The 27,791-nt window shown below is 29.6% G+C and overlaps 1 protein-coding gene across 1 annotated transcript; it reads right to left on the reverse strand.

The window, feature by feature from the left end:
- LOC134720853 (transmembrane protein 145-like) lies at positions 1-27,791 on the reverse strand. Its single transcript, XM_063583413.1, has 13 exons — positions 27,636-27,791; positions 17,142-17,216; positions 15,184-15,252; positions 13,503-13,694; positions 12,384-12,471; positions 11,815-11,886; positions 10,631-10,780; positions 9,978-10,150; positions 8,987-9,159; positions 8,102-8,222; positions 7,164-7,223; positions 6,275-6,412; positions 1-4,968 (listed from the first exon to the last, which is right to left on the reverse strand). Exons 1-13 carry the CDS (start codon positions 27,732-27,734, stop codon positions 4,741-4,743), a joined length of 1,638 nt encoding a protein of 545 aa, XP_063439483.1. The 5' UTR covers positions 27,735-27,791; the 3' UTR covers positions 1-4,740.

Consider the following 27,791-nt stretch of genomic DNA (forward strand, 5'->3'; position numbering starts at 1 on the left):
TTCTGATATGAAATAAAGTAAATGGTTCAATTTTTATTATCAAATAACAATGTGAATTACATAACAAACATGATTTATATTTTAGCATGAAATAAAATAAAAAAACATTTTAATTCTGATTATATGTTTAACAAATCAATAATTCAGAGACACTTTTACATTTGGTTTAAGTACATTTTATTGAGATACTTCAATATCTTAACTGACTAAAACTAAAATAATAGTGCTATACTAGAACATCAGAATATGAGAAGTGTAACTTGCAAGAGAAGACAATTCTTCAAAAGATTTCATAGAAAATGTAACAGGGGATTTACAACTTACACTGTACTCATTTATTTAATTGGGTTCAAATGTTGTTGATTGAGGAAAAATGGTAATTTATTTGAAATTGAGTGTTGTTGTTTTTTTTTTATAAATCTTGCAAAAATACTAGAGTACAGAAAACTTGTATTTTGTTAAACCAACATGATTTTTGTAAATATGTCCAAAAACAGGTAATATCTTGCATCAGTACCATTTTAAATTATTTTTACAGGTGAAGTAGGAATCTTAACTTAATAAAATTGGTCAGATTTATTTTTTAAAATGTTAAATCCTGTTTACACTGTACACACACAATCTCAATATCGAAATAAGATTGTCACAGTAAAAACATAAAAAGATATTTCCCCAGACTTACTAAAGGCACTGAATTCACTTGTGGAGAAAATGAGATTTTACTGACATTGAAAAATATGGTTAAAGTAAAAAAATAAAGCCCTGTGATTAAAATTATGATGAATGAAGGTAAATGCATAAACCTGGAATGATTTACATAACATTTTGTTTGTAACTGACAGTCATGAATGCTAAGACCACAGTTTATTAACCAAATACCAGTTGTCTACTTTATCTTTTTATTTTGACCAGTAACTAAATAGATAACTTAAAATATTAAGCAGATGTTTGTACCAATCCATGGAAAGGATCAACTGTCCAACTTCCATTTGATTTCATTCCAAGTAATACAAATTTGTAATTAACTTGGAATCCAAACTACATTTTATATGCTGATTATTGAATACTAGTAGTTCATACTATGTATACAAAATGTTTCAACACAATGTGTGTCGTTTATAAGATGGTTGTGATGTACAATTAAACATAAGATTTATGATTAACTAACAATTTTGTTTACATGGATATGGAGAAAAAAAATTATAACTTTAAAACATTGAATCAAATAAGGTTATCAATGGAGAAAATCCTCCTGATAGAATATTTGTAGCAGTTTCAATTTTTTTTTCAAAAAATATTTTTGGTTTATAGGTATATTCTTGTAATAAGACATTAATCTTGTGAGAGAAAAGTTATGACATTATAATCCATTTTGTCAAACACTCATGGTTGACAAGATTATCATTTAGTTTTTTTAGAATGACGAAGCCTCTATTAAAGTATTCTGATCAAGCACTGTAGATTCTTTTATTTTCTAGGTACCAATTTTGTGTAAATTTTGTAAATATTGCTTTTTTGTGTATATGATATTTCAAGGCTTTGCAAGGTCTGCACACATTTATACAGAAAAATTGATACATTGTTGAACATTTAAATTTGTGTTTTTTTTTATTACAACCACAAAATTGGTATCCAACAAATAATAATGAATCTACAGTATGCTTGATAATCATAATACAGTACCATTTTTAACTAAATAATAATCAAAACCTTTTTGTACTGACAGCCATTCTTATATAAATCTATCATAAATAGATTCATCTCGTTCAAATTCTCAAGAGAAACATAATTACGTCAAATAGGTTCAACTTTTTTTTACAACTTTCATGTAATATATATTATATATACATAGTAGCTACCCCATATCCTTCTAATAAAATCAATGTATTAAGTTGAGATTCTATGTCACATGATGAAAGTATTAAAGCACTACCAGTTTGACCACAATACCCGCTTATAAATAAGTTATAATAGGTTTTAATTATGTAAAATACCTCCATTTGTTTTAATATTATCCGTTCACATGGTATAAATAATAAAGCAAAAAGACTCCTACTAAAATCTTTGGACGGAACTATTTTTATATACGGACGGGATAAAAAAATAAAACCAGATTAACAAAACATTAAAATAAAATAGTTATAAAGGGTTTAAAAAATATAAAATATCACCTGGTTTTTATCATATTTTTCAATCACATTTAAAATATGGTAAACATTTTAAATGGAATAGCAAAAAGACACAATTACAATATTTGGACGGAAGTAATTTAATCTAGGGACGGATAAAAATAAAAATGTATAAATTCAAAATGTAATATGTCAGGCTTATATAAAACAGAAGGTCTAAAAAAAAACTGAAATATAAATAACCTTTCCACTGAGCAAAAGTTTTGGAGAAGTTTAGAAAAGCTTCCTAAAGGTGGTACCTAACACTACAGGGAGATAACTCTGTAAAATCAGCTTAACGTTTTTAATGACATTATGTTGTTAAGGGAATATTAAGCTTCTCAATGATCAAAATAAGTTTTTGTCAAACTGCTATATAACCAGTGTAATTTTTCTGACAAAACGGTTGGTTCAAATTTTTTTATATTTTAATATTTTTGTTAAAGGGTCAAAGTAAATACTTTGACAAAATTTTATGAAAATTAAACGAGCCAAATTAATTTTAGTGAAAGTGTTGGGTACCACCTTAACTACATATGGAAATCTACAACGAAAGCAAGGACTAAAGAATATTTCACGCCACAATGATTGTCTTGTTATCTCAAAATGCACAACAGTTTAAATATGAGTTTTTCAGGGCTCAAAGTAAATTTGTCAAAAGAATAAAAATACCATATGTAATGTATAGAACCACAAGCTGTGCAAACACTAACATTTTTATGTTGTGTAAACAGGGGTTTAAGCTTCATTCGGATGTTCATATTTCAAAAACATAAAAATGATCATGTGTACAAAGTTTCCAGTGATTACTTCTTTATGTAAAACTAACTCACACTTATATTTTAACCTGATATATATGGTATAAAGGCTGATGGACTAGCACACAGGTGTGCAGATCATAAAATTAGTGCCCCCTACCTATAGGCGGTACAGAATGACCAAAACACACAGAATTCATACAATTAAAGAACTGATTATTCAATAGCAACTTTCGCTATTTTATAAAACATAACATTAAAGAAGTACACAACTTAGGCCGTAAAAAGTCCTGGTTTTTAGGTCAAAATTTTTTATGTATCATTTTCAAAGATCCTCCAATCTGCAATAACAAAGTCACAGGCTAGGTATGGATGAATCAACAGTCAAAATTTTCCCTCTTATCCCTACTTGCCTGAAATTGGGTTATTTTGAGCTTACAATACTATTTATAAACATTTGTTTATTGAATTTATCAATTTTTTGACATTATGCTTTAAGTTGAAAATCAAAATCTCTAGAACAAATGTAATTATGACCAAACTATATATTCATATATAAATAAAATAATTGTATGAAAAAGTAAAATGAACAATGTTAATGTTGATGGAATGTTATGATATACATACATATAGATAGGCATTTCATATGTCAATCATAAACAGATACCATTAAGGGCTGTTTTGCAAAAACATATATGGGACACAGGGAAGGCACTTATAAATGGATGGTTGTCAAATATTTTACAGTGAATATCAAAGAGAAAACTGCCTCAATATTTGGTCACCCCTTTTCCTTTAATGGAACTATCCTATTACTGTAAATTCAGAAATTATTGTGTGCATTTATCATTGAGATTTTGTCTTTTTGGACTCAAATGCGATTTTAATTTTTGCGATATTGAGAAAAAGACTGTTTAATTCAAAAAATTATAACAAAATGCGTTTTTTATTATAGTGATTATTATCCGGTCGCATTTTTCCCAATAATAAAAACATGGCAATAATTTCTTAATTTACAGTAATCTTATTGTGTCTGTGTTCTAATACATCACATTTTCTATCTTCAGATTAACAATATATTTTTCTCTATTAAAAGGGTATTTAGATAGCCAACAAGATTCGTTTGAAAAGGAAACATTATTTCTTGGGTAGGACAAACTTGGTCCCTGTCTATACAAAGAAAGCGACCAAACATGTTGTGTACTGTAGGGGATCTGTCAATATTGTAGACAAGACAGTTATAAAAAGTAAATTACATAAAACATTGAAAACAGTATATTATTCATAAAATGCAATACAAAATTACAACAACCTCACAAGAGGCAATTTAACAAATATTATAAACTGATATAAATAATGTAAACTTCAACAAATTACAAACATTATTTACACTTTTTTTAAATCATATCTATAAAACTTTGTCTTCAATAAGGTGTTTTACAACATGTTACAAATGGGTTTGGTTTTATTTTAATAAAAAAAAATACAAAGGAGATTAGTTCAACCTGTACATAGAAAATAATGCTCTTCAAAACTTAAAAACTTAAAAAAAAAAATGTAATTTATCAAGCAATGATCTTCAAAACATTAAAAAACTTGCTTGTGTGGAAGAATGAAGGAGTATTCTATTTTCTTATCTATTTTTCATGGATAATCAACTCTTTATTTAAATAATATCAACTTCTTAAAACAAATTTTGGGTAAATACACTAGTGCCCTTTGAAACTTTAAAAAAATGTTTCTGTGGAAGAATAAACAAGTATTCTTTTTTTTTTTACATTTTTTTATGCATTATGCAACCATAAACATTATTGTTATTCATTGTTGAATCTGCCTGTTGAAAACATTTCATATGATGGCGGAGGTGCTGAAGCCTCAATATTGTCATGGTTTCCTATTGGTGGTAAAGCTCCATTTCTGTCTAAGGGAGGTAACTTATTACTCCTCTGATCCAAGGAAGGCAACCTACCATTAGATGAATTTCCATTTGACAATGATGGCAACTGTCCATTTCTATCTCTTGGAGGTTTATCTGTTAACAGCTTAAAAGAAAATGAATAAAATTGTACTTGTTGTAATATGAAATTCATATACTTGTAAAATAAAATGCATATACTGTACTTGTAAAATGAAATGCAGAGACCTGAACTTGTAAAATATTATGCATAGAATGTACTTTAAAAATGAAATGCATAAACATGAATTGGAAAAAATCAAATGCATAGACTTGTATAAGTCCTAAAATAAAATTCATATACTTGTACTTGTTCTAAAATAAAATATGCAGATTCTTGTACTTGCTATAAAATAAATTTATGCACTTGAATTTGTTGTGAAATGAAATTCAAATACTTGTACTTGTGAAATAAAATGCATATATTTGCACTTGTACTTGCTGTAAAATAAAATACATATACTTGTTCTTGTAAAATAAAAGTTGTTTACTTTTAATTGTTATAAAATATGATGAAAATATGTGAATAGTGTGAAATAAAATGCATAGGTTTGTACTTGTTGTAAAATAAAATGCATATACTTATACTGGTTGCAAAAATTTAATGAAAATATGTAAAATATTGTTAAATAAAAAGCATATACTTGTACTTTTAAAACAGAAAGCATAGAACTGTACTTGTAGTAAAATAAAATGTGCATACTTATACTCGCAGTAAAAGAAATTGCAAAGACCTGTACTTTTTGTAAAACAAAATGCAAAGATTTGTACTTGTAAAATAAAAAGTGCATACTTGTACTTATTAAAAAAAATGCATAGTCTTGTACTTGTGAAATAAAATGCATAGACATCAACTGCTTTAAAAAAAAATTGCATAGATTTGTTGTGACATAAAATACACATACTTGTACTTGTAAAATAAAATGCATATAATTGTACTTGTGAAATAAAATATTTAAAAAATTGCATAGATTTATACTTTTGTAAAATAAAATGCATGTACTTGTTCTTGCTGGAAAAGAAGGTGCATACATGTATTTGTTTCTCTTTTTTGTTTTAAATGATCTAAGAAGATTTTAACAGTTTAACCAGTTTTTACTTTGATTCTATTGGGGAGACTTTGTCACTTAAATAGTACTTATTGAAATAATTAACAGTAAACATACATTCCTTTTTTTTGCCTGATATAATACATTGGATAAGGAAACAAATCAAATCCCTTTGTTTTTAAAAAACTTCTTAATTTTAACAATAAAATTTTGGAACTGAATTTGAAACAAATGCAAATTATACATTTGGCTTTGAGCATCTGATGTTGTTAAATCCAGAAAAGCACTACAAACACATAAATTAAAAAAAAATGTTTTCATCTTTTATAAAAGAAATTGCCTTACTGTTTGATCTAGCCTACTACTCCGTCTGTCAGTCACAAAGAGACTCTGTAGGTCAGGACCGTGAACATTCATAGTTTCTCCTACTTCATATGGACTATTGGCATCTGCTTCTTTCTCTGTGCCATCCATCATTCCAATCTGAAATGTCATCCATGTTTTAGTATAGTTATGAGAAGGAAGTAGAATAAGAAGAGATACATACAGTAAAACCTGTTTTAAGAGACCACTCAAAGTAGAAGACAGCTTTTGACTTGTAGGAAACATTCACCCGGAACATTTTAAAAGTATCATGTTATAAAATGTTTGCTTGTTTAATTTCCTGTTTCTTATGTAAATTTCTTGTATTTCTCATTGCAAGAAAAGTTCCTGGCTATATTTAGTTTTTTTCTCATTCATGTACACATCCATGTAATTTTAACCAATGGTGTATACCGTTTACATATTTCCTATTTTTTTAACAACAATTTTATAAATAGCCTACCCATATTATTTAGCCATTAATGACTATATTTTCTTTTGAGAAAAGACAATATCCATCAATGTTATACTCTGTAATTAATTAAAAGATTTTCTTTGACTATTTGTTCCTTCTATCTTTGTCCAGATATATTTATTCTATTGTTGTTTTGTAATGTTATTGAGCCATCAAGTTTGTTGTCACTATTTTGGACACATTTTTTATTCCAAATTTCAGATATTTTTGTTTTGTTAATTAATGTCAGGAATTCTGTTCAGAAGCAATTCTTAAATAACTCTTTCCTTTCAAAAACAAGATTTGAACCTTAAAATATACTAAGTCAAAATATTTTTAATCAACAATCACATCAATTAACTGTACAACGGGGATCTCTATTTATAAAAGTACAGCCGATCTATAAAAGATACTTACTTGTGTAGTTTTTATATGGTAAGGGAAATTTTTGTTAGCAGCTCCAGGTCTGGTTAACAACTGTAAACAGAAGACAGATCTAGTTCAGTCGGATATACATACACCATAACATAATGCTCTATCTACTGTGGTAGGTGGGGTATAAAAAATTAATTCATCAATTGATATACTGCTTCTAAACTGCAGCAAATATATATGCCTTAATGTGTCAAATCAAATCAAAATTCTACCGCCATTCTAATGCGATACATATTCTGTGGATTTTAAAGTTCTTGATGATCTCAAATTTTCAAGGCTTAAAGTTACATGATTGAAGAAATAATTCATGGCAGCCGTAGATTTGTTTTCATTTAACCATGGGTTGGGCATTTATATTCCATTATCCATTATCCATTATTCTACCCTGAGTGTTAGCTTAACTGGGGTTCTGATGTCCAAAATTGAGAATATCTGGTAGCAAGTTTAAGTTTGTAGTATCACGGAACAGCTATCTTGTGTATTATTATGCAATATTCATGGCCGAAGTCTTATCAATACTGTTATCTTGCTGTTGAAAGAAGCTTAAATGTCAAGGGCTCTGTTTGCTAAAATTCATGCCAAAAAATGTAAGCTGTGTATGAAGGTTTTTTTTACATCTCAAACAAAAGCAGTCAAAATTGTGAAGATAAGTTTTATCATAAGGCTAACTTGGTCTTAAATCAGATTTTAATCATTTTATGAAGAAATTGGACAATTAGAAAACATATTGTTTTTACAAATTTAGAAAATTTACATGTCAAGATAAGTAATGTGTTTTTACACTGATTAGTGCCATTGAAATTAGAATAGTTGTGACAAATATTTTTATTTGTGAAGTTATTGAAATTAATATGAAAACTCAAACAAATAATTGTCATATTTTTAAATGGTATATTGTATGTATATATAACTTTACTTACCAAGAAAAATACATGTCCACAAATAGTAACAAAGTTTGAAACACCAGTGACTGTCTGCTCTCTGACCCACAAATTAATAACAAACATAGCAATAAGTATGGTGATAGGGCCAGCCCAAAACCTGAAAAAAACAAATATTATAAAGGTAATGTTATGAGAAATTTTTAAAAGAGCATTTTCACAAAATGATCACAAATAAGCTTTAGAAATTTCCTTTTTTTTATGAGTTAAGCCTTCCAATTGATATTTTAACACGTTTTCTATGTTGTGATGTTATACTATTGTCTCGGTAAAGGGGAGAAGCTTTGGTACAATTAAAACGTTTAATCCCACTGCAAATGTTTGCACCTGTCTTAAGTCAGGAATCAGATGTACAGTAGTTGTTGTTTGTTTATGTAATTTATACATGTTTCTCGTTTTTTTATATAGATTAGACTGTTGGTTTTCCTATATAAATGGTTTTACACTTGTAATTTTGAGGCCCTTTATAGCTTGTTGTTCGGTTTGAGCCAAGGCTTTGTGTTGAAGGCCGTACCTTGACCTAGGCCTATAATGGTTTACTTTTATAAAATTTTATTTGGATGGAGAGTTTTCTCATTGGCACTTATACCACATCTTCCTATACCTATATTCAGAAATCCAGAATATTTGTAGAAAGTTTTTAAAATTTAAAAAAAGAGTGAATATTAGTTGATGCCGCCAACAGAATGTAGGATTGCTATGTCATGCTTATTCAACAAAAGTTGCTGGCTCAACAAAAACAGAGATATACCACAATAGTAATGCAAATTTTTCTAATTTAAGACAACAAGCTGACCTTATTTCCATGGGGAATTTACAAGGCAATTGTATTTTTTCATAAGACAAGCAATTCTTTCCACTTACCATAATGTATAATAAATAAAGAATGGAATGTAGAACCAGGTTTTCCTGGAATGTGTTACTAAGTTAACAATGAGAGAAACACAAAAGAATGTCCACCCAACCAGACGGAGGGCTATCAGTCCATAACCAGCTGGACTCTCGTAGATGTACAAAACTTCTCCTGGGTCAAACACCTGCAATATAATAAACCTGTCATTACAGAACTTTATATCACTAAACACACTTATATTTAGAATGACAGCACATTTGCTTGCTGTGTAATTATGTATAGATTATCTCAAATTAGTTAACTGTAACATGAAAAAACAAATAAAACAAGAATGTGTCCAAAGTAGATGCCCCAATCGCACTATCATTTTCCATGCTCAATGGACCATGAAATTGGGTAAAAAAAATAATTTGGCATTAAAATTTGAAAGATCATATCATAGGGAACATGTGTACTAAGTTTCAAGTTGATCAGACTTCAACTTTATCAAACACTACCTTGACCAAAAACATTAACCTGAAGTGAGACGAACAGACTGTCGAACGAACAAACAGACAGACGAACTGACCAGAAAACATAATGCCCCTCTGCTGTCGTAGGTGGGGAATAATAAAATATTGTAATTAGATAAAACTATTTTTTACAAATTCTTTAAATTCATTTAAAACTTTAAAGATTTGGTGACATGTCAGAAGAAATGACAAAGCTTTGAAAACTACAGTTGTCTCCCGTAATAAAATAAGTTTTGAAAACTTGTTGTCTCCCTTGATAAAATGAGGTTTGAAAACTACTGTTGTCTCCCTTGATAAGTAAGATTTGAAAACTTCAGTTGTCTCCCTGGATAAAATGAGCTTTGAAAACTACTGTTGTCTCCCTTGATAAAATAAGAGTTGAAAACTTCAGTTGTCTCCCTTGATAAAATAAGCTTTTAAAACTACTGTTGTCTCCCATGACAAAATTTATTATGATTTAGAATGTATATGTATGAGCTTAGTATATTACCTCTGCCTCATACACAAACAGAACTGCATATGTCAGTGTGAATATACTAAAGAATACTGCAAGGACAATGTATAATGGTGTGGAGAGCTTTCCTCTAACTATTGTATAACCGTTAGCCATCAGTATCAACATCAGCACAAACATTATATCACTCATTGCTTGGAACAAACGTCCTGAAAAAGACAAATACTACAAATGTTTATCATTTATGGAGAGTATGGGAACATTATAGTAAAAATTTTTATCAACACCATGATGTCTGTAATAACCTGACACACTGCTGGTTTAAAGAACTGCCTGAATTGCCATAAATATCGAAAAAAAAATCTTAAATGTGTCAGATTATTTTGTCAATCATTATCAACCAATCATAATACATGAATAAGGTTGATCCAATGGTCTTATAGCCATAGTTAAATAATTTTATCAAGATTTGTGACGTTTTTTTAAAAATAAACAAGACTGCATGTGTTGTCAGGTTTTGCATGCCCCAACTCTAAGTTCCAAGTATCTTATTTTACTGATAATCCAAATGCAAGTAGTGTAGACATATCTTTTAATTTTAATTAGAACATCAACACATGTTTCTTCAGAATCTGTTTCGAAAGGTTTTTTATTCTAATAACAAGCAAGGGCAATAACTCTTATTTTACCTGCTAGCCATGTCCCTGTTTCTTCATATCCCGTGTTGGCATATTTCCCCCATCCAATCACCAATAAAAACAACCCAAAACAGTTTGAGTAGATACAAAAAATATACATTTTGTAAGTTGTATGGAATAACTGCTGTGTACTTAACACATCTGTAAGGAGAACAAAATGTCATTTAATTATAGGTCATTTCAAAATTCTAATAAATAAACCCACTGGCAACAGAGCAGTTCTTCCCAATTAGCAATTCTCATGCTTATATTTTGTTTTCAATTGGTTTAAAGATTTTCATTCAATATGAGAGCATGAAATATTCATGTACATCAATCATTTTCATGTTAAATTTAAAATGTGGATACATATTTGTTTTTCATTAATTTTTGTACATAAATAAGGCCATTACTTTTCTCATTTGAATTGTTTTACATTGTCATTTCCAGGCCTTCTATAACTGACTATAGGGTATGGGTTTTTCATATTCATGATCACTAAGAAACAAAAATCTTAGGATAAAGATATAAATCAAGAGATTAACTTTACAAGTAGTTCATGCATGTTAGATTCAATTTTCACACTATGAAATTTTACAGAGGGATATCTTATAGCACATCATAAAAGACTTTTCTGATTACGTAATATGGGTCATTAAATCCTTGAAAGTTATTTAATATCATAATCGTGATATTAAACACAAGTTTAAATCTTTATAGACTAAATGGTATCTGTCTCTTTTGTTGTAAGCTTCTTACAATCACCTTAAGTACCAAGATGACATAACTTGGTCCATGATTTAGTACCTGTTTAATCCTACTTAAATATGATCAATAACTGTAACAAGTAAGGAAAATCTAGCATTAAAAAAACAAATCCTTTATTTCAAATTTATTTAATCAACGAGCCCTGATAATGACTAGGTAGAGGAGTTTTAATAGGGTACAAATCCCAACTTGTATAAACTTACCCTATCACAGGTTATTTTCACGCAATGCAAATTTTCACTTATTTTCATGGATAGAACAAAATAGCTAAAATAACTTCCCCCAATTTAAAAATGCACATACAAATGTATTGATAAAAGTTTAATAACCACCAAAATATTTTGTATACTTTTTTCAATAAAAATCGCAAAATTTTACACCCATGAAAATAACCCGCTATACAGTATTATCAATACAGTCATACTTACATCCCACTGCAGAACATAAAGCTCCTAATCCCATATAAAGCAGGAAAAAGGTTATTACTATTGGTAATATATCTGAAAATAAAAAAAAATAAAACTCATTTTTCATAATTCAAAGCACATAAGATTCAACTGGCAATACAACAAAAAATTTGGTTCAACCCCTACTTTTACACAGTAAACTGACCGGCCTACAGCAAATGGTGTTGATCTTGATGAAGACAAATTTAAAGATGTATAACTAATTCTATTTTCTTGTTATATTCCAATAGCTTGTTAGATACACAAAAGAACTGATAAATATGAAAGGTTGTTTTACACAGTATGAAAAGCTATACAATTCACTTTTTACAATTTTGAATGTGGGCAATAACAAAAATCTTACAAAAACACCAAAATAATTCTTTTGATTAATATCCTTAAAATGATGATCAGACCTACAGCAATTTCTAATTGTTACATGCCAGATACTATATCATAAGTTGATAGCACACTTAATATAACCTTTTATAATGGAACAAGAAAGGGGAAGTAATCCTCTGAAATAACATCTAATTTTTATATTAACTTACAGAATTGATCAGCAGAATTTTCATGGTGCAACAATTCCCCATCCTCTCCATTCATCATATGCAAACTGTATACTATCTTTAAACCTTTCTGTAAAATAATAAGCAATGCAATGGTTACAATCAATTATATTTCATAGAGACATACATGACATAACTCCTGTCAAAATAAATGATCAGCTCTGCTTTTCAAAATTCATCTCAGGCATTGCTGATAATCCTTAAACTTGAATTTCATAACAATACCACAAGAAAATTAACCTTAAAAGCCAGTTTTAAACAACACAAATTTCTAAATTACAAATATTTAAAAGGGGTATAACACTTAGAAATAGAGATATAAATTTCAGAACCATGAGCCATTAAAATGAGGTCAAGCACAATTGATATATGCCAGATGGAAACTTCATACCATAACACCACTGTAAACATATAGATTCTACCACTGCATCGAGACAGTTAAATTTTCAAATTTAAAGCGTGAGGCTTGCCCGTGCATTTTAAATATTTATAATTTAACTGTCGAGAGTGGATAAATATTGTATTACGTGAGATGTGGTGGTGGAATCTGTTTCTCTAATGATTTTCTAACATTATGCAGGCAAACTTATTCCTTCTTTTCGAATGATCTGCAAAAAGATGTGGTCTTTCTATGTGACATCATCAGACATGGTCGCCTTTTTTCATGCCGTCACAATAGGAATTTCAGAGGTAAGCAAGAAAATTTGACGTAATAATCAGATTTTAACCAATGAAGTATTGAGATCAAACGAACCACACATTGATTAAATTTTTTATACAATGGGTGCAGAAAGGGATAATTTGACAAAGAATTAGAGAAATAGTAATGTACACATCTAGGCGACTAACCTTCTGAAATATAAAGATATATACAAATAGGTAATGACATCACCTATGCATGATAAGTATTCCTATGTTAGGCATACTCTCTCAGGTGAGACAAAAATATACATTCTTTTGCTAGAATTCCTAAGCAGAATCTATCAGTAGTGATTCTCTTGTTCAATAGAATAATTCTCTAAAAAAGCCCAAAGATGAGTTACTAATAGTACATTTTTAACACCATTTTAGTGTGAACAACTCCAATAATACATGACTTACCTGTGAATTGCAGTTTCCCATAGCTATAAACCACCATTTTGCTCTTGACGATGAGAATGTTACTTTCCTGACACAGTTCCAGTACATACCATCAGTTTTATTGACAGGGGTACAGTTCCCAACACCAGAATTGTCTAGTGGTATAATCTGGTTGTCTACCCAACTCAATAAAGACACTTGCTCTTGACATGTCTAGAAAAGATGTCAAAACTTTAAATTTTCTAGATGTATGAAATCATGTAAATATATACACTGCATGGTGAAGCTAATTTAAAAACTAATAGAACTTTTTAATGTATTAATGAGTGTGTTCAAGTTCTTAAATAGACATTTATATAATTTTAATTCTGTAACTGTATCAGTTTTATTTTCACAAAATGACTAATGCCTAAAAAGATTGAATGATGATTGGGCCACAATCAAAAAAAAATTGGTTTGCCCAAACCCTACTCAAAGGTTGAGACAGTGGGTGGGTAGGTAGGCTTTTTTTTTTTTCAAAACAGAAATTGTAGTATCGGGTGTTTATTAGTCTTCATGTGAATCTGATTAAAAAAAAACTTCTTCAAATCAGGACAATAAAAGAATTTGAGTAGGCAGCTTTTTTCTAAGTAGGTAGTGTTTGGGCAAACAAACCTATTCTTTTTTATGGCCTTGTTGCTATTTTTAAGATATTAAATGTACACATATTTAGATGTATTTTGCCTCAAATAAATTCACAATGGATCCTTATTGTTGTTATTCATCTTATTAGAACTGATTCACTAGCCTGATTAAGGAATTCTTTTTTTTTACTATGGTTAATGTTTCCGCTTTAGATTGAAATAAATTTTGAAGGTCATACAAATGTCTTAGCTGAAAATCATGGTTTTTGGTATTATATTATATAATGTTGTCTGAAATCCTTTTTGTAGTACTGGGGCTGATATTTCGTTGATTTGAAAGAGCATAATTTCATTTTAACTGTTAGTAATTTATATTTAGAGCTAAAATAGTTCAGAATTTGTTTAGAAATGGTAAGTGTGAGGTTATGAGTACCATCCTTTATAAATTCATAAAATCTTACACTGTCAATTATGTTGTGGACCTCATTGTGGTATCAAATGGGGTCATTATTATTGACTATGTCTAGACACAATTTATTATTGGTTGATGTTATATATTTACAGTTGTCAAGAAAATACCTACATTTATATATGTAGATATATGTAGATCAATTGTTTAGGATGGCCAAAATAAACCATTTGAATATATTATTATCATCAAGTTATGTGAAATCATTGATAAAGTGGGGTACTATTTTTTGTTGATTTCGTGGGTATACATAATGATAAATCCAGTATTCAAGTACATGATTTGTATATTAAAATACATATTTTCCAATAGGTGTGATTGTATTTTTTCAAAAACTCAAAATAAAGTATCAGATATAAAAATCAATTTTACCTCTACGGGAGACTCGGGTATTACAAAAATTACCACAAAATTGACAGAATAATATTGTAAATTGAGAAATTATTGCGTGCATTTATTATTGCAATATTATATTTTTGTGATATTGAGTAATATCCTGTTTAATTCATTTAAAAATTTAAAATTGCAAGTTTAAATTATTGCGCTTATTAACTTGTTGCAATTTACACAATAATTTCTGAATGTTTACAGTAATTTAAATTTTTATTACCTTTCCAGTTTTGTAAGCTTCGTCCCATTTGTTATCAAAGTACAGCAATAAATCTTGTCTGGCATAAGTCTGAATTGAAAATAAATTCATAATAAAAATTCAAGACCATAATAGTAGAGTGAAAATATAACATTGCATTGATAGAAGATTCCTTTATATACAAGAGGCTTCTTAGAAAGGTGAGTCTATGATTGATTGATTACCCTCATGAACCATAATTTCTGAATATTAGCTGAATGTGGCTGAAATTTTCTGAATTTTGGCTGAAATTGGTCTTAGAACAAATCAGGTGTCTGAATTCTGTCTGACCTGTTTATTGATGGTGTCTGAATACTGTCTTATAGTTCTGAATTTTGTCTGAATACTTCTTATTTAGTCAGAAAAAGTTTCAGACATATTTAGAACTTCTGAATACTGTCTTATTTGTCTGAATTATTAAGAAACACCAGTAAGATCAATTCAGAAACCAAAAATTAAATTAATTTCACCCCTAAATATCTGAATATTGTCTGAATTATTCTTAATCATTCAGATATTAAATGTCACTTCCAACACTATTGTGCTATTTTGTTGGACCATGTGAATCTGATTTCTAACTCATGAAAAGTCATTTTTAAAACTGGCAAGTCCAAAACTGCATCATATTGTTTCAAATTAACATTTATAGCAAAAGTTTAAAAATTCATTTAAATTTGATGTCATTTCCTAGCTCTATAATTACTTATCTCTTATTTTCATTTTACATCAAATTGTGTTTTTCAGAGTACTAGTAGTAACCCAACCTTCACAAACAGATAGCTATTTTAATGTTGCCTTTATTTTGAATAGACAATGATATAGAGTTCTTTTAATAAGCAATTTACTTTGAATCAGTCTTAGATAACAAAATCAACTAGAAATACTACAAAAGGTCACACAGAACATTGTGTGCCAAAACATTTAAATTTACTCCACAGTCAGACATATTATGCTGTACAGACAAATGCACAAAATACTACATGTACATGTACCCTACATGTATAACTAATGTTACAAACTGTTTACAAATCTTAACATTTTGTACATTCAAATTAATCGAATTTCTTTATACTTTGGTATGAAATTAATCTGTCTTATAAAATATGCATGATATATCACCACTTAGTTGATAAAATTCAATAATGAAAATTTCAGTTCCTTGACATTAACCTTGTAATGGATTTAATAAATGCTTGACTGATTAAAGACAATTTTAAGGAGCAATGGCTTCTCACATATTCCATAAACAATTGATTATATATGTCTTTGTAATGGATTAAGTACTGGACTGATTAAAGGACTAATGGTGTCGGAAATCCACAAATAATTAACCTTGAAGTTGTAATGGATTTAATGGTTGACTGATTATAAGAGTAAGAGCAATGCTTGATTATAGGACCAACGACTTCTGCATCTCACAAACAATAAACCTTGAAGTTGTAATGGATTCAATGGTTGATTGGTTTTAGGACCAATGACTTCTGCATCTCACAAACAATAAACCTTGAAGTTGTAATGGATTCAATGGTTGATTGGTTATAGGACCAATGACTTCTGCATCTCACAAACAATAAACCTTGAAGTTGTAATGGATTCAATGGTTGATTGGTTATAGGACCAACGACTTCTGCATCTCACAAACAATAAACCTTGAAGTTGTAATGGATTCAATGGTTGATTGGTTATAGGACCAATGACTTCTGCATCTCACAAACAATAAACCTTGAAGTTGTAATGGATTCAATGGTTGATTGGTTATAGGACCAACGACTTCTGCATCTCACAAACAATAAACCTTGAAGTTGTAATGGATTCAATGGTTGATTGGTTATAGGACCAAGGACTTCTGCATCTCACAAACAATAAACCTTAAAGTTGTAATGGATTCAATGGTTGATTGGTTATACGACCAATGACTTCTGTATTTCACAAACACTCACCTGTGGATATTCAAAAAAGTATTCAAGCGTGCCTTTCTTAGACAGAAAACAAAATCTTGTAAGAAACTGCCAGTTCTGAAACAAACAAATAAAAATATTAAAGTCTAAAAATTACTTCAAAATTCTACGAAATGTGAAAAAAGGTGTATATATATATATAGCAGATTTAGATTTTAGATATAACATGATATAAGAAGAGGTGTTATGAGTACCAATGAGACATCTCTCCATCCAAGTCACAATATGTAAAAGAAAACCATGCATTATTGGTCAAAGTACAGACTTCAACACGAAGCATTAATTGGCTCACACCAAACAGCAAGCTTGATTGTTTTTGATTGTAATTTAAACTCTTTTGAGAGTTCTCAAAAGTGGTGGTGACACATGTACATGACACATTGTTTATAGTTGAAGGCTATGGTGTTCTTTGATGTCTTTTGGTTATTTTTTTAGTTAGGCTGCTGTCTAACTGACATATTTTCCATGTGTCCTTTTTTGAATGATATAACAATATTGTACAAATTGTATAATTGCACTGAAAATACAGTTTAGTAATTGTTTTTATAATATATATTAATATTTCTTTAATAAATGATGAAATAAACAACAGAATGTCTATGAGGCTCTCTCAAACTTAACATTTATCTTACATTTCATAGAGACATATAGGAGACTTTTTTATTCATGCAGATCTCTACATTCATGTTGACATTGTATCATATACATGTATACCAGTATATAAGGTTGAAATCAGCATAGATTGGCGATAGTTATTTTGAAGAGGGTTTTATTATCCCTCATTACTATCAATTTAAAGGTACACAATAAGAGATGAAAGACTTAAGAGATTTAATATGATCTGAACAGATATCACGAAATAAAAGATGAATAATAGATTGTATATTATATGAATTTGAACATAAACATATTACACTCAAGTGCAGTCACACTGAAATGTTTTGCCTAATTTACATACATCATGATTTAATTTAACATGAGTTTATGTTAGATTGCTATAGAATCTATGTACATGATGTACAAGTACCATATAAATTTTAAATTATTGCAATAACAAGAAAATTTTATAGTTAGTATGTAAAAGAAGTATATCCAAGGTCAGATGGACATGTACATCTTGCAAATAACAATCCTTCTATACATGTACATTGTACAACAAATATATTTACTCTACCTAAAGTACATGTATTTGAGAACCAGACCTAATCAAGAAGACTTTTTTATGTTGACCCATGAATAGTGAAAATGACCATTTGGGCAAGATAAGATAAAACCTGTTAGGCAGATATTTGCAAACCATATTTATGGTAGTACCAAAATTATTTATAGTTTATCTACATGTACTGCTTACATATGGATTAATAGAGTATTTTAGAAACAGACTACATGTATGAAATTACCATCCAACAATGAAAAAGGAGGTTGAAGTCAGATGAATCATGTCTGACAGATATATGCCATTTAGTCCTTATAATCATTTGGTAAAGACATAAACATAACATTAGGCTAACCAATGAAACATGAAAATGGAACCTGCAAGATGAATCCTGCCAAATGTAAATGCACGATCTTACAATCAGTTTCAGCTGACTGATGGTTATTTTGAAGCAGCCATTTTTTGTTTTTAGTGGAGGAAGCCTAAGTGCCTGCATTTAATTTGTGGCAGCCATTTTTTGTTTATAGTGGAGGAAGCGGCTTCGACTAAGTGCCAGCTTGAAAAAAACCCTAACATCAGCAGGAACACTTACATAATGTACTGTACCTAGTCAATTAAGATATAGGTTGAGAGCCAAAGTACAATTTTACAGGTACAGATTTTTTTTGATTTTTTTCTCCAAAACACAAACAATTGTCATTTCAGTTAGTAACAGGTGAGTGTAGAAAGTAATTTCCAAATCAACTCTAAGTACAAGTAAACTAATTTTCCATGCACTGATATTGTGAAAGTACAAGTTTTTGTTATTAAGTTCTTTAAACAGCACCATAGCTATTATTGTTAATAAATCAATTCTCCTTTAAACTGATAAGAACTTTTTTGTACAAAAGGTAAACTTGTAAATAAGTAATTTATTTGTGACTAACATACATTTGTAGTACCATATTAACATCTTTTGTTGAATAAACAAATATCTCATAAGTTGACACTATTATATTGACCATGTTTGCTTTTTAAATACTAGAGAAATCTCTTTATATATGAACCTTTAACTACAAACTTTAAGAAATAGTTACTAAAGTTTATGATGATAAATTAAATACATGCAGTAAATTGGTCTACTAATAAAAAAATAAATTGTAAAATCATGTGTCATTTCATCACCATATCAAGTTTATTATTTGTTAAAATAGACCTTTTTTTGTATTTAGGATAAATTAAAGAATAGTATGCATATATACATGTATAACAGCTGTTTTCCCTGCACTTTATTGAAACTAATGGATATTAGTGTTTTAATCTGTGGGAAAATGGTCAGACTATTGTTGGAATTACAAAACCTTTTTTATCATGTTTATTAATCACACTTTTTGGTCTACTGAAAGACTAAAAATAATGGATAAGAACAGAAAATAAGACTGAAAACAAGATTAACATGAAGAGAAAACACTGTACTTTACATGTATATTTTCTTTTTAAAATAAACAAATTAATGTATTGGCCTGATGAATAAACTAATTTTAACACTCATTTCATATAACATTTAAATTTCTTCCATGATGTTGCATTGCAATTTTTTTAAATGATGTACATGTGCATGATGTACCTCACAAAGTAAAACTGTTAAAATTCTGTTTGCTATATGTATAACCACAAACATAGACATATTATCATGACCATAATGACTGTCTGTCAACACTCCTACAGTTAATAATTTACTTTTTGTAATACTGCCTACTTTCTGACCCTAGTTTATTGTCCAAAAAACTGTTTGTACAAACCAGGTTATTTAATCTGTACAAATGTTGAACATGTTAAAATAAAAATTTACTTTACCACAGTAAATCAAGTTGTGGACATGGCATTGGACCAATGAATGAAATTGTCCTTCTTCCTCTTCCATGTGGTCAATGTAAAAATACATGAAACCTTTTATGTTCTTTTTAATTTAAAGTTTTTAAGAGATGCATTAAATCATGTTTCTTTTACTTTAACATATATGTTACTGTGGATTTATTTATTTTCGTTGGTACCAATTTTATGGATGAAGGAAAGCTGCATGTTCGTGGATATTTACGAAGTCTGCATGCAAGCCTTATGAAAATATGCCCTTCATTGAACATCTAATTTCGTGGTTCAACATGTACAGTTCTCAAGAAATCCACCAAAATTGATATCCAATAAATAATAATGAATCCACATGCACAGTAAAGTACATGTATATGACATTTTCATCTAAATGTCTAGATCTAATACAATTCATATTTTATTAACAGCCCTCTAAATGAGATGATAAATGACTGTTTTTTTCAATTTCAATAAATGGGACATTAAAATTCGTGACAAGTAAAAGGACATTTTTTCACTAAATTTGGGTATTTTAAGATGACTTGAAAGTGTCAGTCCTACATGTACATGTATTTCTAAAATGGGAAAATCAATCATACATGTACTACACACCAACAAACTACCAAATGACAAATTTGTATGTTTGTGAAATGGCAGGGAAAAAATCTATTTTTGACATTATCTGTAAAAGTGTTTGAAAATATAAAACTATAATAAAAGGTTTCACTCGTTCAAATTGATATGAAACCAATTTACTTTTTTTTTTATAATTTATAAGAGTCTAATCTGGTGAAGACAATTTCACACATGTATGGATATAATATTTAGTAGATAAAATTACTCATTTTTATGTTAGTTAACAATTTTTTTATTATTGAAATAGAAAAATGCTGAAGAAGTTTTTATTAATGAAACAATTGTCATGGAATAGAGTTTCTTTATAAAATTAGTCGTTAGCTTTCACAATCAACACTGTCAGGTGTGAAACATGCAGGTAAAAAAATAATCAGTAATCATTAGCCAGTATCTCACAGAGGTATTAACAAATGATTATTTTAAGTTTAATATGTCTATATATGTCATACATTGTACTCCTCTTAATTCTTTCATTGATTTGTATAATTTGTGTATAAATGTTATATTATGCTGTATATTATCTATTGGATATTTATATTGTGTAAATCTAATAAGATGTATTTGCTTACGGAAATCAAGTATTATTAACATGGTCATTAGGATTATCATACTAATCTATTACCATAAAACCATTTCAAAACAATATTTATACAAAAGGGTGGTCAAAAAACCCAATCTCATTGAAATGAACTGAACTATTTCTGAAGAAAAAAATCATGACCTAAATACAATAGATATAGGAAGATGTGGTGTGAGTGCCAATGAGACAACTCTCCATCCAAATAACAATTTAAAAAGTAAACCATTATAGGTTAAAGTACGGCCTTCAACACAGAGCCTTGGCTCACACCGAACAACAAGCTATAAAGGGCCCCAAAATTACTAGTGCAAATCTACTTTTTTATATATACATTGTTTATATATATAGCTGATGAGAAAGATCTGAGACCACTATAACTTAAATGTGTAATAGTAGTCTCAGAGAAGATGCAGGAGGGAGCTCTTTAAGTTTGTATTTCTTGTCTTAAAGAATTCGAATTGCACTTCAAAATACGTGCATAAGAAACGATGTCTGTGATATAGAATTTGAATCTGTACTTTAGCAACATCCCTGATTGGTCAATTTATCAAAGTGAATTAAATGTAAGGATTTACAACTTTATTAAAGATTTACTCTGTTGAAATATCTCAGTTTGACAATCATGACTATACAAAATGAATATGGCCACAGGCTTACACCAAGTTTTATTTATCATTTGCTTTCTCTAAATCTAGAGAAAGTAGAATATCACAAAAAAGATAAGCAAAATGTATTGTATCTATATTATGGTCTTTGTGAAATACCAGTTTGATGTCTTTAAAATGTAAGTTAAACATGTGCATTTAAGTTGAAGTCCATAGTACTAGTACATGTAGTAAATATTTCACTTATCTGTTTAAAACACTTTTTTTCAAGTGTATCATGTAATCTTAAAAAACAATGATATATGTACATGCAAATGAGGGGCGTAAAGGGGGTATCTGCAGGAATGAACGCGAAATAAAATTGCCATTTCAAGATTAACAAACAATTAAAAATTTCATGCACATTGAACATGTTGAACTTTTTTCGATTTCACGAAACACAGTGAATAACAAACCTTTTCACATCTACAATGTACATGTAAAATATAAATGCCAAAACACTTTGCACGAATACAATCCTTTACCATCCTTGTAAATAAGAAGTGAGGAAAAAAGAAACCCAATTTCAATTGCCTTATAGCATTTGCATTTTTATATCGAAATTCAATGTATGCGTTATGACCCAAAATAATTTTCAGACTTTTATGGCTTATACAATTTGATAAGCACATGGTCATGATGGTAGTCTATTTGTAACTTTACTTTCAACTTATACAATTACAAGTACATTTGTATACATTTGAACATGTATCATCACATGAAAGATTATTTATAACAAAACATATTTCACATATTTAATTCAAGGTTGGAAAAATTACCTTTATATATAAAACAACAGGTTGAAAACCTCCCAAATGGGGGAATTACATATACATGCATGTTTTCCTCAAAAAAGTTACAATTCTTTATTTTATTTTTTTTTTGGGGGGGGGGGGCTCTTATGGATCTGCATAAGTTGGCCTTAAGCCATCCCCGCTTTTCAATATCATTATATACATGTATGATTACAAAGTCATAGACAGTATTTGAAACTGTGAGATCTTAGATTTGTAAAATTTATTCCAAGGATTTGTATAGTATACAAATTGAAATACTTGTTTATTCTTACTCTTAGTTTATTTCTGATATATTTTGGATCCCGTATGAATGGTTGATTCCGCAAAAACATGTGTTTAAGTCCATGTCATTACAAATCAAATGTGTCCGATATTTTACAACCAAACATGCGCGTAGCTACGTTTACGTCAAAACGCCCGGGCGTACACTTGAATTTTGAAAATAATACAAATAATCGACATAGAATATTAAGAAAAACTGGTCAAAAGCACATCAGCCTTGTGCTTCTTTTTTCAATGGATTGTAATTTTGAATAAAAAGGGACTAAATTTACCCAAATAGATCATTTAATATATTTATTCGAATCTTTTGTAAAAGTCTGAATCTACTATGAATTCTACGTACTTTTCTTATATTTAAAGCAATTCCACAGTGTAGATACTATACTGTACGCTATCCGGAAGTCGCGATTTTCGAAGCGATGATTTCCAACTGATTAACAGGACGGTTTTGCCTACGGTGACTTTTCTCATCATTTGTTTCCTCCTATATCTATAAAGTGCTTTGATCATCTTCAAGGTATGTATAGCATCATAAATATGAGTAACTGTATCAAAAACATGCATTAGAATATAAAATATACGTGTGCATCACACCAACTTGATAGAAAAAAGTGAAATCGATGGACAATTTTGCTCTCGTAGTACAAAGCAAATAATCTTTTATTACAAAAATTTGCATCAGTTTACAGTTTAATATATCCTGTTTCAATATTCTTTTCGTATTTGGAAGAATATTCGTATTTCCTATAAAAAAAAATACGTTTTCCTTGAGGATCCCAAAATAAATTACTGTACGATCAGTCTAAAACTGACTGTATTCTAGAAGCGATTTCAGATTTTTCGACTGTATGACCAGTCGTGATTTTGAAAAAAAACAACAACGGCAATTTGAATGTATATACGTGTCTATGTGATATTATAAACTGTCCAGGGAACTATATCGTGCAATTTCTTTCATCAAACAATAAAATATATTTCTGATGATTTTTGTACACGGCAAAATAATTGTTTTTTGTTCCGTCAGTCTTATTCAAAATCAAATGCCAAAATAGCAATACATGATTCGCTTGTGGATTTTGTAATAGCGTATCAATGCAGTTATCTGTTTAGCTATTACATTTTTAAAGACTATTTACACCGTCCGCCGTTGAGGGGGGTAATTCACGTGATATAATTTGGGCAAGTTTACAGAAATCATTACCTGTATCAATAACGAATGATGTCAAAATAAGGGATTTTACAAGTTTACTTAAAGCGATTTCTGGGTTAATCCATATATGTCATTGTACTGATTGCATTTGTTAACTGCGTGACAACTTGTGAAACTGATAATAATTTGTTTATGTACTTTCACCCTTTTTAACAGGATTTTCCGCAGAAAAATTGGTTGGTAGGTTGAAGTTTGGTGCGACCATTAAAACGGTTATACCCGCTATACTAAAATTTTAAAATAAATTGGGACTTAAATTGAGAGATGACTCATGGGCACTCATACCACATCTTCTTATTTATATTATTTTGGTGATGTTAGAATGCTGCGAAACATTGTCCATGCCCTTTACTCATGAATCGTTCAATCGAAGCTTTTAAAATTTAAATTTGTCGTGTAATACTGAAGCCAAAATGGAGGACATGTTTGATATTAACGATTTTTACTGTTTCTGATAATGAGGTATGCTTCTTGAAAGATTAACTCATGAATCGTTCAATCATTCATCTTTTCAATCTTTAATATGTTGTTACTGATGATAACATGGAGGTCAAGTATGATATTGATGATTTTCACATTCAACGTTAAAGAAATATGGTTCTTGAAAGATTGATAAATGCAAGATATGAATCAATTTAAAAAATCTGGATTGCTGTCTTCTGAAAGGCTCTTCTTTTGATTTTCCATGAGAGTCGGCCATGTTTTTTTTATCTTCATTTTTTATTTACATCTGCCCCTTTATAGAAACATTCAGGCTAAAAGTTGTTATTAGTCGACCCTGAGGAAACTTTTGGATGGGGTGAAAGGGAGGCACATCAATAATATCTAGTCGACTGACTTTGTTATTTGACAATTGTTTATGAAATGTACATGTTAAATACGAATCAATATAAATTCTGTAAAGCATTCAAGTAAACGAAATTATCAATATATATTTCTTTTTTAGGATAATCCAATGACAGAGTTTCGTTTTTTTTATTGCACAAATGTACGGTCAAAGGATTTTGCAGAACTTGTAGAGCATTGCATAATTCGGAAGAATTCGGAAGAATTAAAATTGAAAGTTGCAACACGTGTTTCTCCATCTATTTCAAATGTCCGAACAAAAAACTTCCAAATGATACCTGCTGAAATTAAGAAGGACAATTAAATCATAATTCCACAATGTGAATCATGTACACTTAATGTATGTAATATTTTTTCGGAACTGTTGTCACCTGTTAAGAAGAAATGTGGAACAGAAGTACAATTGAGTTTCAAAGAGACAGCTCTACATCCAAAACGAAGTGAAGGAACTGTGATCAAGTATAGGCTACAGTACGATCTCGAATGTGTGTAAATACATAAAATTGAGAAAGGAAATGGTGAATGTGTCAAAGCGACAACCACCCGACCATAGAGCAGACAACAGCTGAAGGCAACCAATGCATTTTTATATAACAATTAAATCTGTGTTTTTGTACAATTTTAAGTATAACGGAGGACATTTCTGAAACTTATATATACAACAAACTTTCCTCTTAATTTAGCAACATTTAAATATCCTTATACTTAATGTAGTAAGTCGAGTACACCCTATCAAGCTAAAACATGTTTCATAAGTTTTCAGGATGTGAATTTATTGAAATATATTTGTGTTATTTTAAAAAAAATTAAACCTCCTAATGTATCGCACATAACTTTGAAATCACCACCAGAATACAGTGAAATAAAGACTGATCATACAGTTTTAAAATATACAAGCGAGACTGATCGTACAGTGAGAAATTCAAACAAGTGTAATTTTCTTATTTCTGGCTTCAAAGATCTGGTTGAAACTTTTACCTCCACTTGAAATATACTTTATTTAGTTAATTAAGTCTGGTTCATACGTTAATTTGTACATTAAAAGGGTAAAAAGATTATTTTTAGGTCCATCGACTGATTTTCCTTACTGATGCACTTGAAATTCTTTTGATTAAGGCAAAGATACGAATAATGAATGTGCAGAATTTAATTCTAAACCATTTGAGAATATTGATGTCAGCTAAATTAATCATTAAGCAATGTACAGATGATCAACTTACTGTTTAATTCAGTATATCCATCAAATTTAAAATGTGATCCAAAAAGTTCTCGCTTCGAAAATCGCGACTTCCGGAAAGCGTACAGAATAGTATCTACACTGTGTTCACTATCTACTGAAATTCGATATGCTGTTTGTATTTTTGTCGAGCCTGTGATTTATGTCCCAAAAGCGAGACAAAGCGGCGTCAATATTTAGGTTCCGAATGTGGATAAAGTCTTTTGAATGACTCTCCGTGAAATTTTACGAAAGTTTGACAGAAACTGTTTATGATCAAAAGAGTATTCAGAGCAATATAATAATGCAATTATATCTTTAATTTTCCCGCATTTTAAGGACAAAATGTATTTCTTTCTGCAATGGTCGCTGTTTGGGCTTACATTTTCTTATTTCTCAATTACATTAACTACCTGTCGAACCTTCATCGAACTTTATGAAGATGCCGAAGAAGCTTTTTCTATGACTAATGTCTAAAGCTAAAATTTTGAAATCATTTGTCTTCGTTCATTTTTCTGTTCTTTTCTGATAGACAGATAGCCGGACTCTTCTTTACGCAATGAATTGTTTTACATGCTCAATTTATAAAACCTTCATAGATTGTCGTGAAATATTCCAGATCAAGAAAAAAATATCAAAAGAAAATTTCAGATTTTTTTTTAAATCCGTTTAAAGGAATGATAAATTGATTCACTTTTTGTGGGAAGAAATCCTAGGTGTTCCAATCTTTTTTTATATTGCTCCTCTTAGAATTTTTTTTTTCATGTTCAGTAAAAGGTGCTTTTGTCGATTGTATGCTCACTCACGGCACCCTTTAAACTTATTTAAAAGTAATATTGGTTTGCACGTTTTCTCTAAAACCAATGACCGTTAGGCTAGCTTCCAGTTTAACACGATGAATAAGTTACCATAGTACAAAATTTAACAAAAATTTCAACAAATAAACCATTTAGATTCAAAAGTATGTTGCTATCAATGATTTGTTACTGACAGGAATCATTATGGTACATTCTCGATAGCTTGCCCTTTCGAACCCACTACATGCAGGTGCTTTAACATTGAGCGATTGGAACCCCTCATATCCCTCGCATGCAAGGTTCGGGCGTACACGTAAAAATGACCCAGCTACGCCACTGCCAAACACCTTTTTCGATTCACCTTGTACATGTACAAAAAAATGTACATGTTGTTGTACACACACATTTCATTTGTACACTTCTAAATGTGTTACAGTCATAGGGAACACTATTGTCTATCTCACCTCTGTTGTAACAAGATTTCCTTCTACACGTTTTCCATGTGAATAATCTAAACATATTGATGATAAAGTCAAAATAAAAACAACAACAAAGTGGCACATAATCTCAGTAATTCTCAGAATACATATGACTTCCGGCCAACATTAGATTACATCATG

Source organism: Mytilus trossulus, chromosome 6 (assembly GCF_036588685.1).
Source record: "Mytilus trossulus isolate FHL-02 chromosome 6, PNRI_Mtr1.1.1.hap1, whole genome shotgun sequence".
In the NCBI taxonomy this organism is placed as follows: Eukaryota; Metazoa; Mollusca; class Bivalvia; order Mytilida; family Mytilidae; genus Mytilus; species Mytilus trossulus.

What these genes read in the sequence shown, in the direction of transcription:
- LOC134720853 (XM_063583413.1), bottom strand. Translation starts at nt 27,734, where the DNA reads ATGTGCCACTTTGTTGTTGTTTTTATTTTGACTTTATCATCAATATGT. An exon ending in GAAATCTTGTTACAACAGAG is followed by an intron (nt 17,217 to 27,635) that starts GTGAGATAGACA and finishes TGTTTGTTTCAG; the next exon opens with AACTGGCAGTTTCTTACAAG. An exon ending in TTTATGTTCTGCAGTGGGAT is followed by an intron (nt 10,781 to 11,814) that starts GTAAGTATGACT and finishes TTCTCCTTACAG; the next exon opens with ATGTGTTAAGTACACAGCAG.